The following is a 10,395-nucleotide window of genomic DNA, read 5'->3' as shown; positions in this document are numbered from 1 at the left end:
GCCCCCGGTGCCGGCAGAAGCCTCGCGAGAAGCGGGGAAGGGGTGGGGAACCGAGCGGGCCCTGCAGTTCCCGCCCCGCCCCGCGCCGCCGCCGGCCCACCCGCGGGCGCCGCTCCCGGCCCTCGGGACAGGCAGCGGCAGGCAGCGGGATGTGCTGTGCCGGCGGCGCGGCGCGGCCGCGGCAGCGGAGATGCGAAGTGGCCAGACCAAACACGAGGAACCGGCACGGACCTGGGTCCGCGCAGTTCAAGCCAGAGTGCCTGGCAGGGTGATGCGTGGGAACTGCCGTGAGCGGGGCAGAGCCGTGCGTGGGCCTCGCTGCAGTTCTGCGCGCACGGAGGGTGCCGCGCGTGTTCAGCATCGTGCTCCAGAGCCTTACCCCGTCAGTGCATGACCTTGTTCCCGGGGGTGTGTGCCGCACGATGCCGTGATGTCCTTGCCGTGTCAGCAGCCTCTCCTCCGATAAATATTCTTGGCGACAGGTAGCCTCCTTAGCATAACCAAGTACTAGTTAAAAGACCAGTTGTGAAAGATGAGCATGGTCTTTTCTGCTTGGTGCTGATGGGCAATACATCGTGTCAGGCATTTCATGTTAGGGCATTCTTGCGTGGTATAACCTGCATCACCGTCTACATTACCTTGAAACTTTACATAAACTGCATACAAACATTTCCAGACACGGCACACCTTAGGGCATTTTGTGCAGTGGTACAGTCTCAGTCTTTTTCTTCTTTACATGAGTACCTTTTCCCCAAGTTTCAGCCAGTTATCATTGCTGTCCCCCCACCCCCCCAAATCTCTAATGACTTTTTATATTACAATGAACAAGATTTCAGCAAATACACAAATGATAAATTGTTTTAATGCCTTTTAAGACATTCTCATGCATTTTCAGTTCCTAAGAAACATTTCAGTGGTTATGATATGTGTCAAGAAAGAAGTGTGGCTATGTTTGTCAATTGACAGTCTGTCAGATCATGCAACTGCAAACGTGGCCAAGGTTGAGTTACCTCAGAGCTATTGCAGAAAGGCAGGTATCTGGGCTGAATGATAGATTTCCTGCATTTCTTTCAATATTTGAGAATACTGTAAGCCAATTCATTTCTCAAGTAATTCCCTTGACTTCATTACTCCCATCTGTCAAAAACTATTTTTGTTATTTTTTTATATCTACTGCTTTATTTTATAAATACATTACATGTATGGCTCCCAGGCAAAATCTTTGTCTGCAAATCTGAGTTACATCTCTGTACTGAGTGACTAAAGGCCAATATGGAGACCAGTATTTAGGAGTCAAGGCAATAATAGTTTCTGATGCTTGGCATGACTGAAACACGAGTACTTCCAAGTACATGACTAAGCATCCAGTCTGGAAAATTTTGCAGAATGTGGCTCTTGGATCTTATCAGTTCTAGCTGCTTCATTAGGAGACATCATTCACCAATACAATTACCTTTTTCAAATAGTCTACCTTTTCGGCTTGACTGGAAGAGAAACTACTTTTGGTCAGGGTGGTGTCCCAAAATAAACATGTTAAGAGCTCATCAGTCACCTGAACTGTAGTCATGAGCCATGAGTTATCTCCCTGTTCACACTGTTTTCCTGAAATTAGTTAGCCACGATTTACTGACTTTTCAATAACACTTTTAGGCTAAAATTTCTTTCACTTCAAAAATCCAATTCACCTCTGTAACTACTTACACCCAGCTAATTTTAGGCAGAACTCCCCTGGTGAGGTGTTTGCTTAGGAACAAGAGCAAAATTTATTTGTGCAGCAAGTCAAAAACCATTAGCTGTCTGAACATCTTGTATGCACAGATTCAGAAAGCATGTAATTTAAATAAATAAAGGTTGTTTTAATGCAATGATTCACTTACAGGACTGATAAAAAAGCTGCCAAATGATGCATTTGAATATTGATATGTGGATTCTCACTGGATGTGGCCATGTAAATGTGTGCTCACTGCAATAGCTTCTCTGTCCCATTCTCCAAATATAGGGGTTTATTCATGTGTGTCCACAAAAACATGGACAGTAAAATCATGAATCTTAAAAAGCCCTGTGAATTTCTGTCTTCAATTAAAGAAATAAAACAAAGCATGAAGGTGTGAGAAATGTAGAACCTCCTTCCCACAGAAAAAAAAAAATCATCATTGCTCTTCCCTCATCTGAGTATTCTTAAATAGTTAAATATAAATACACATGTATGTATACATGCATACATGCCTGCTACTGTATCTGTTCAGAAGAGAAAGCTGCCAATGTTTTTAAAATCTGCATGTATTGCATTGTAAAGGCTTTACATCATCAGATTATAGCCTAATTTGTATATGGAGCCTTGGAAAAGTTCTTTTCTTTCTAGTAAATTCTGCACAAGAATACACCATTTTTCACTCAGACTTGCAGCGCTCAGAAAGGCATTCATTGTAACTTGTGCATGTTCCTCTTGCCTTCCTGAAAGCAACAAACCATATTTTTGTGTCCAAATCTAGGAAGAACCTGGAACTGGCCATGATACACAGGTATCTCCAGGTGGACATAACCCTTCAGGTGCTAGTCAGTGGTTTTTGTTCCACAAAGTGTTTGCTTCCTCATGTATTCATGAACCATTCCTTTCCAATATTTTATTATATAAGTAAAAATTTATGGCTGGCACATTACTGTTGTAAGGGAGTTCTAAAGTTAACAAAGGTGCAATAAATTGCAGGGCCTAAAGTTTTATAGCTAACAGGAGTTTTATGGATATATAGATTGATCTGTCTCTCCATATATATACAGACTACCTATGAAAGATTGCAGTCCATTACATTCTCCACTCCCTTGGTAGCCACTAGGTTTTGCTTATGACAACATGCTATTCTTAGGAAATATACAGTAACTATATTGTGTACAGAAGTCCTAACTACTTGCTATGGAAATAAAAACTTGACCACATATATATTTGTTCAATGACACTGAAAGTGCCGTCTCTAGGAAGTATATGTAGAATTGATTAGATTGTACTGTATACTTTAAGTTGAATTATGTACTCTTGTAAAAACACTCTTCAAAATTATTTAACTTCCCATGGTATAGTTTCAGAAGGTGCAAAAAAATCTTTAGTGTTATCTTTTCCTGTCACATGGCTAGTGCAAACACACACAAAAAATCTTATCTTTTTGTTTCTTTTCTGGTACTTTATAAAACAGCATAACCGGTTTAGTTCCCAGACATTAAAGACTCCACTCGGAAAAGATCGGTGTTATATAGTCCACTCTACTTTAAATGTTTCCATTATATAACAGGAAAGATTTAGCTATAAGGGTCTTTCAGTGTGTGATGGCTGAAGATTATTTTTTTCTTCAGAATAACCCCAACCCTTCTCCACGGGAGACAGTGATGTTATCTGAACCGAAGATATCTCTACCATTGGTAGGACTCGAGGGTACTGCTTGAACCCAGGAACAGTATCTGTATGGGAGCACCTTTAGGCTTAGAAAAATATACCTCCTCCATTTAACTGTACCATCCTGGTGCATGTCCTGCAACTTAACAGCTGTGATGAACAGTTTGATCTTGACCTGCCAGTCATGTCAATAAAAATACTTGATGTTTGTTTCAAACGTTTTTGGTGTATTTGAGTAATCAGTGAACAGGCTATTTGAGAAATAGGTGCCATATAGATTATTTAACTTTGATCTATTTCTTTGATTTAGCACTACAATTAAGTAGATTTGCTTCAAAGAGAAAGCTCATTGGTTGATGTTTTACACTGATGTGATAATGTTTACACAGATGTGCTTTGAAATCTCGATTATGGTGGATTTTTGGGTCCCACCACATGACAGACTCCTGTTATCTGAAAGGTAAAATAATATAACATCTATCTGTAACTGCCTTCAGAACAGGTCTGCTTGTGCTCGCCTCTGAGGTGATTTATCTGATCATTGTATTTAGCATTAATTTTTTCAGTTTTAAATCCCTCCACAGTAAATCACTTGCTTTAAAGCAGACTTTTTATAATTCAGGTGCACACAGGGGCAGTACTTAGGAGTGCAATGATGAAAAGGTGTCACATTACCTGCTTTAAAGCACCTGCCAATTAATTAGCCCTATACTCTCCATAGCAAATAAAGGTAAGCAGTCAAATCCATTTGATCTCTCAGATTTAGACTGTGACTGAAAAGACCATGAAGCAAGACGGGAGAACTAATCTCTCATGATTCTCTGCACCTTTTTTGTTTAAATGAAATCTTAAACCACCAACTGATTCACTTGAACTTTTGAAAGAATTAACTATGAAAGATCTTTACATATTATACTCTAATACCATGTTTTAACATTGGCAAAGAATTGCATATCTTAGATGCTAAGATAGGTCATGCCATTTAAGCCCTAAAATTCATTAGACTTTACAGAAAATGCAGGAAAGATGGCAAAACTCAAGCTCTTAGATTTAATGTAGAGTTGTTTTACCATTTGTGATAATGACTGAATATATGTTCTACCAAAATATATTTTCATGTGTGAACCATTCTACTCTGGGAATGAAGAAAGTGCATATGCTCATTTGGAACAGGACAACAAAGGCCCAAATTGATTCAAAACACTGTAGAAATACAGCAGGGATCTTTCAGTAGATGATATTGCTAATTTATGATGCTTACAGATCTTGGCTACGAGCCTAATGAAAAACCCCAAAGAAGATGGATTAGATGAGCCAACTCTGAATCTTTCTTTCTTCTTCTCTGCAAGTTTTGAAAATATTTACCTCAAATGATGGGGCTGCCCATTTATGTTTATAAGACCTCCTGTCAATACCCAAATAGTATAGATCAGTTTCGTGTCACATTAATGATAAATTAAATGCGAGGGAGAATTTGCAGAGGGGAAAGCACCTCCCTGACTATGCCAATTTCTTTAGAAATTCCCCTCCTTGTAGTTGAAGCGATAAAAGCGAAGCGTAATGCATGTACATTTTATTAGCGTTTTAGAAACAGGGAGTAAAACTGTCAGATCTTTGGGTTTTTCTTTCATGTGTGTCTGGGCAGGTCTAACCCTCAGGTAACGCCCTTTCTCCTTCTTCCCTCCTGCCTCTCCTTGCACCTGTCCATGTAATGCTCCGACAGCTCCCGCCCGTCCCCCGCTGCCCGCTCCGCTCCGCTCCGCTCCGCGCAGGGGCCGCGCCCGCGCCCCCGCCCCCGCCGCGCGTGTGCGCGCCCGGCTGCGCGCGGGGGGCGCGCCCGGAGCCCCCTCCCCGCCGTCACCGCAGATCAGAGGAAGGTGCGAGCAGAGGGGGAGCCGGTTTACAATTTCAAACGCGGCCTCCCCGCAGCGGCTTCATTAGCATATGTCAGGGGACCGCCGTATATATATACACACACGCGGGGCTGATGAACAGCACCTCGCCGCCTGGCTCACACCGGCTCGGATCAGCACGGCACGGCTCGGTTCCGCTCCGCTCGGCCCCGCCGGCTCCCCATGCTTGGGGCTCCGCCGCGCACCCCCACATGCCCACCGGGAGAGGCCGGCAGCCGCTCTCCGCCGCCGCCGCGCCCTAGCCCGCTCGCCCCGCGCCCGCATGGCTCCGCTGGCCGAGGTGGGCGGCTTCCTGGGCGGCCTGGACGGCCTGGGGCAGCCCGTGGGTACCCACTTCTTGCTGCCGCCCGCTGGGGAGCGCCCGGCGCTGCTCGGGGACCGCCGCGCCCCGGCGGAGCGGGGGGACCGCCGCGCCCCGGCGGCGGCGGCAGCGGCGGACCTGGCGCACTTACAGGGCATCCTGCGGCGGCGGCAGCTGTACTGCCGCACCGGCTTCCACCTGCAGATCCTGCCCGACGGCAGCGTGCGCGGCACCCGCCAGGACCACAGCCTCTTCGGTAGGCGGCTGCGGCACGGCCCCCGTGTGTGCGCGCTCCCAAACGCGTGTGCGGGTGTGGGGGTTTGTGTGTGTAAGCGCTTCTCTGTGTACCTGGGCGGGAGCAGTCGTGCTCTTGGGAGGGAGGTGGGATGCTGGTGATGCTGAGGCAGGTGAATGAGCCCTCAGAACCGAAAGGCTTCACCCTCCGGCGTTAGACCTTGGGGTCTGCACCAGGGCAGGGTAGAGAGGGAGGGCTGTGCATCCCAGGTGAGTCAGGAGATAGGCGTTGCTCAGCCTGTCCTGGGGGTCTGTAAGCACATGCATACACTGATAGATTTAGTGGGAATGGTCGGGAGTCAGACTGATTCTTTTTGTATTCGCTATTGGTATCGGAGCTTCTCGAGTCTCTGTGAAACACTAAGGGTCAGAAACTTGGGCATGCTGATCCTTAGGCTGCATTAGACTGCTTTGCTTCACAGGATATAAAGCTGGACCAGAGGAGCCTAAAATGCCTCTTTGATCAAATGCTTAAAATGCTTCACAGCCAGCTTTCTCTGTCAATAAACCCAAAGGAGGTGCAGACAGCCCCAAAATGTAAATGTTTCCTGTGATATGAGAGTAAATCCTAGATAGTAGCTGTAGAAGCTGGAGATCCGAACAAACCTGCTGTTGTCAACTACATGTGAGTTTTGGTGTGTATTGATTTAGCAGTTGTAAAAAGGTGGTTAAAGAGCTTCCTATCATCCTCCCCATAGTCAAAACATTCTGCTGGAATGGCTCTTAATTGCTTTTATAACATATGGATGTTTTAAGAAGTAGAAGAGCAGTAGTCAGATAGTTCTTCTCAGAAGGAAGATTTCCTACAGCATGTAAACATGAAATAAATCCTTGCTTTAAGAGGAAAATCAAATTAACTGTAGATCTAACATTTACTGGGCTTTTTAGAATTGTACTACCTTTACCACAACTCTTGGCAGGTTTGTCTGATGTGGTTTCTTCGTGGGTTGTATCACCTGCTTATTATGCTTTTGGAAAAGGGTGGCTTTGAAAATGATATCAGAAAGACAAAATACCTCCAACTCTTTTATGGGACTCTGTGCTTTATGAACTGGAAAACTAGGATGATTTATGTGTAATACAGTTTTTAATGCTTACTCTTTGTAAAGAATTTATTTTCTTTGCTGTTTAATACAACTAAGAAACCTGCCAAATCTCAATTAAAATTGAAAACGTTCTAAATTAGTGTATAGTCCAGATAGTCCATCTGTCTGAGAGTGAAAATTGTCCTGAAATCATAAATAGTAAGCAGACAAAAAGTCATAATCGGCTGCACTATTTAAAACTACTTACCTTAGATTCAGGGGTTTTTTAAATGTTTTGTGGTTTTGCTACTGAACAGCAATATCTTAGATATGATTCTGGCACTTCTTTTTGAGGCTTTGTTTACATTGTTAACAACTTCCAAAAAGCCAGTTCACACGTTCCCTTTCTTTCATGTTTTGTGTGTGCTGTAATCTGTGCATATCAATTGGTTAAGTATGTTGGCTTAGCTTTGCCAAATTCACTCTTCAAATGGTACCTCATCTCTCAAACAATTTATTAATATATATTACATTTTTGGGCAAATGCAATATAAATAATATTATGTTATAATCCAAACAGTAGCAAAAAAAAGCAGCATATTTCATGCACTTTAAAAGCCTGCAGTAAAGACAGCAAGTTGTGTCAAGAGGTGTGGGCTAGATAAGATGTCTGGCAAATACTTTTCTTTTTCTGTGGGTAGATTCTGTTATATAAAATTCCCATCTGTACTTTGATTTCCATTCAAATGACCTAATAATGGATGTGTTTTTTTAAGATAACTCTGTAGAAGTTGTAAAGTATATTTTCAGGCAATTCAAACATATCTTCCAGTATTTGAGTAGGCAGTTTAGCAAATAGTGTACAATCATTAAAGACTGCAACAGCAGAGTAGTGATGGCTTTAGCCTCAGTGCTGAATAAAATCCTTTCACATTCAACATTTAAAAAAAAAGTCTGTTAAATGATGTAGGATTCATGTTCCTACATGAGGCTTCTCAGACTGCTTTCCTGTGATCATTGTGTACATTTTCACATAGTATTTGTCATTTCAGAGAAACTAGGCCACATTTACTATAATATGTACATTTTCTACTTGTTTTCAACTGAGTTTTTGGATGCTATGTGTTGTATGGTTACAAAATTAATTAAAGCAATATTTGTTTTTTCAGGTATCCTTGAATTCATCAGTGTGGCAGTGGGACTGGTCAGTATTAGAGGTGTGGACAGTGGCCTTTACCTTGGAATGAATGAGAAGGGAGAACTCTATGGCTCTGTAAGTACCACTTTCATATCAGCTCGTACATCTTTAGGTTTTGATTTGCTTCCTAACACTATGCAAACCCTTCAAGAAGTTCATCTCAGCTTTCAAAACACTAACATCTTTTCCTGTTGAAATATGTGATGTATTTTTGAAGTACACAGTACAGCCTTAGATACTTCAACAAAATAGAATTGATTTTTACAATGCTGTTGGGGTAATACCAGCCCTACTCTTCTTTCAAGCTTTAAAACATCTTGAGATAAAATATTCTGTTTCTCCACATTGTTGTGGTCATGTGAATGCGGTTGTGGTCATTCCAGTTTAAAATGTGAGATATGGAAATACCTTCCTGCTCTGTTATGTTGCATCTGATGTTGATAGAGTCCCTCTACCAACTCTCATTTCTAGAACAGTAGATACCCCAAGACAGAACTCTACATAATATAATTCCTGTAAGTCAGAATTACAGAATATACTCCTGTATGTCAGGTCTACATACTCTTCTTGGGTTTGGTTTGTTGACATTTAAATGAACAGTAAGGCTACACAAAGCCTAAAGTATTTTGTTTATTTATATCATATCTTTTCATGTCTTCAAATATCTAGTGACAGCTTAACTTATTTTTCTTTTCTCTTTCCTTCTGTAGGAGAAACTAACTTCTGAGTGCATCTTCAGGGAACAATTTGAGGAAAACTGGTACAACACTTACTCATCCAATGTGTACAAACACGGAGATTCAGGGCGGAGGTACTTTGTAGCACTTAACAAAGACGGTACTCCCAGAGATGGGGCAAGATCCAAAAGACACCAGAAATTCACACATTTCTTGCCCCGGCCTGTGGATCCTGAAAGAGTTCCAGAACTGTACAAAGATGTGTTAGGATACAGCTGAGGAAGGAGGCAGCTTTGGCAAAAAAGCAAACTGGAGCTGTTGGCCATGCTTTCATGGCGATGCCAGCATGAGGAACCCGCAGAGGTCAGGATGCTGGATGTGAAGAACCTACTTGGTGACAGGCAAGCCTCTGTTTTCTAACCACTGGATTTAGGAGACAAAGCCTTAAAGCTGAGCATGGACCAGCCTCCTCAAGACTTGCTGCATGGTTTGGTAGCCAATCACCAGGGGGAAGTGGGACTTCTTAAAGCATAATGAACTCCTGGCAATTCTGTCTGGATGACCTGTGGCCTGTAGATTAGCAAGGAACCATCTACATCATATGGATGAGATTATGGCTGGAAGAAATCGAAAGAAATGGACTGTAAAATAGTAATAAATCCTGAGAACTGTATGTGAAGTTTTACTGGCTCCACTTTAGTGATGGACATTAGATGTTGATACATCGTAGTCAAAGCTGGAACTTTTCTTCAGGATGGACCTATTTATACATCTCTGGATAGCATATATTTATTTTATATATTTATTTATTAAAGAGTTTATTTTTTACTGGAATATGAAGAGAATACAAGTTCCTAACCCCAATGAGAAATCATTTACAGTGCCAATATTTACCCTGAGTAGTGTCATGATACAAAAATGACATTACCTTGCAATGCATCCAAAACCTGAACATTCATGTTTCATTGTTTATCAGTTACAGATAAGTTTATATTTTGTGTGCATACCATTGCCTTGTAACTGTCCTTATTTGGAAAAGAATGTTTAATTTTTTTTTACTTATGAGAGTGCCTTGCAGATTGTATTAAATTCAAATGCACATTTAAAAAGGGAATTAAAAGTAACTTCACTTTCTTTGGTTTACTGTTATTTTTAAACTGAGAGTCTCTTAGCACACTATGTGCAACATTTCAAACCTGCAACAATTGTGAAGAAAGTATTGCAGTTACCTTGACAGAGAAAGTAATATTAACTCTTGAAATCTTGATTCAAATCACAACATGCTTGATGGTTTTTGGCCAAAGGATTCGTACTGTCTTTACTAACACACAAATAACTATTCTCTGTAAAATTTTCATGTAGTAGTCTCATCACTATATAAGATGTTTTAATTATATTCCCTATCAATATGGTTAAGGGGAAACAAGTTCAGAGTACAAGGTTTCAGATACTGCTGAATGAAAAGCTTCTGTGAGCAAGGGTTGTTTTTCCACTGGGTACAGAGAAGCCGAAGATGACACCTTTCTTACTTTAGTTCCTCATTTAGGCATTATTTTCAGCATAAGATGTTCTGTGAAAACTGTCAGAACAAAGATGAGCTGT

At 41.9% G+C, this 10,395-nt stretch overlaps 1 protein-coding gene across 1 annotated transcript; it reads left to right on the top strand.

Moving 5' to 3' along the window:
- The first annotated feature begins 5,252 nt into the window (after positions 1 to 5,252).
- On the top strand, positions 5,253 to 9,900 carry FGF20 (fibroblast growth factor 20). Its single transcript, XM_048304348.1, has 3 exons — positions 5,253 to 5,855; positions 8,088 to 8,191; positions 8,827 to 9,900. Exons 1-3 carry the CDS (start codon positions 5,330 to 5,332, stop codon positions 9,070 to 9,072), a joined length of 876 nt encoding a protein of 291 aa, XP_048160305.1. The 5' UTR covers positions 5,253 to 5,329; the 3' UTR covers positions 9,073 to 9,900.
- The last annotated feature ends 495 nt before the right edge of the window (positions 9,901 to 10,395 follow it).

Source organism: Corvus hawaiiensis, chromosome 5 (assembly GCF_020740725.1).
Source record: "Corvus hawaiiensis isolate bCorHaw1 chromosome 5, bCorHaw1.pri.cur, whole genome shotgun sequence".
NCBI classification, from domain to species: Eukaryota; Metazoa; Chordata; class Aves; order Passeriformes; family Corvidae; genus Corvus; species Corvus hawaiiensis.
The sequence above is the reverse complement of the archived record's forward strand: the minus strand, read 5'-3'. Positions and strand labels throughout refer to the sequence as shown.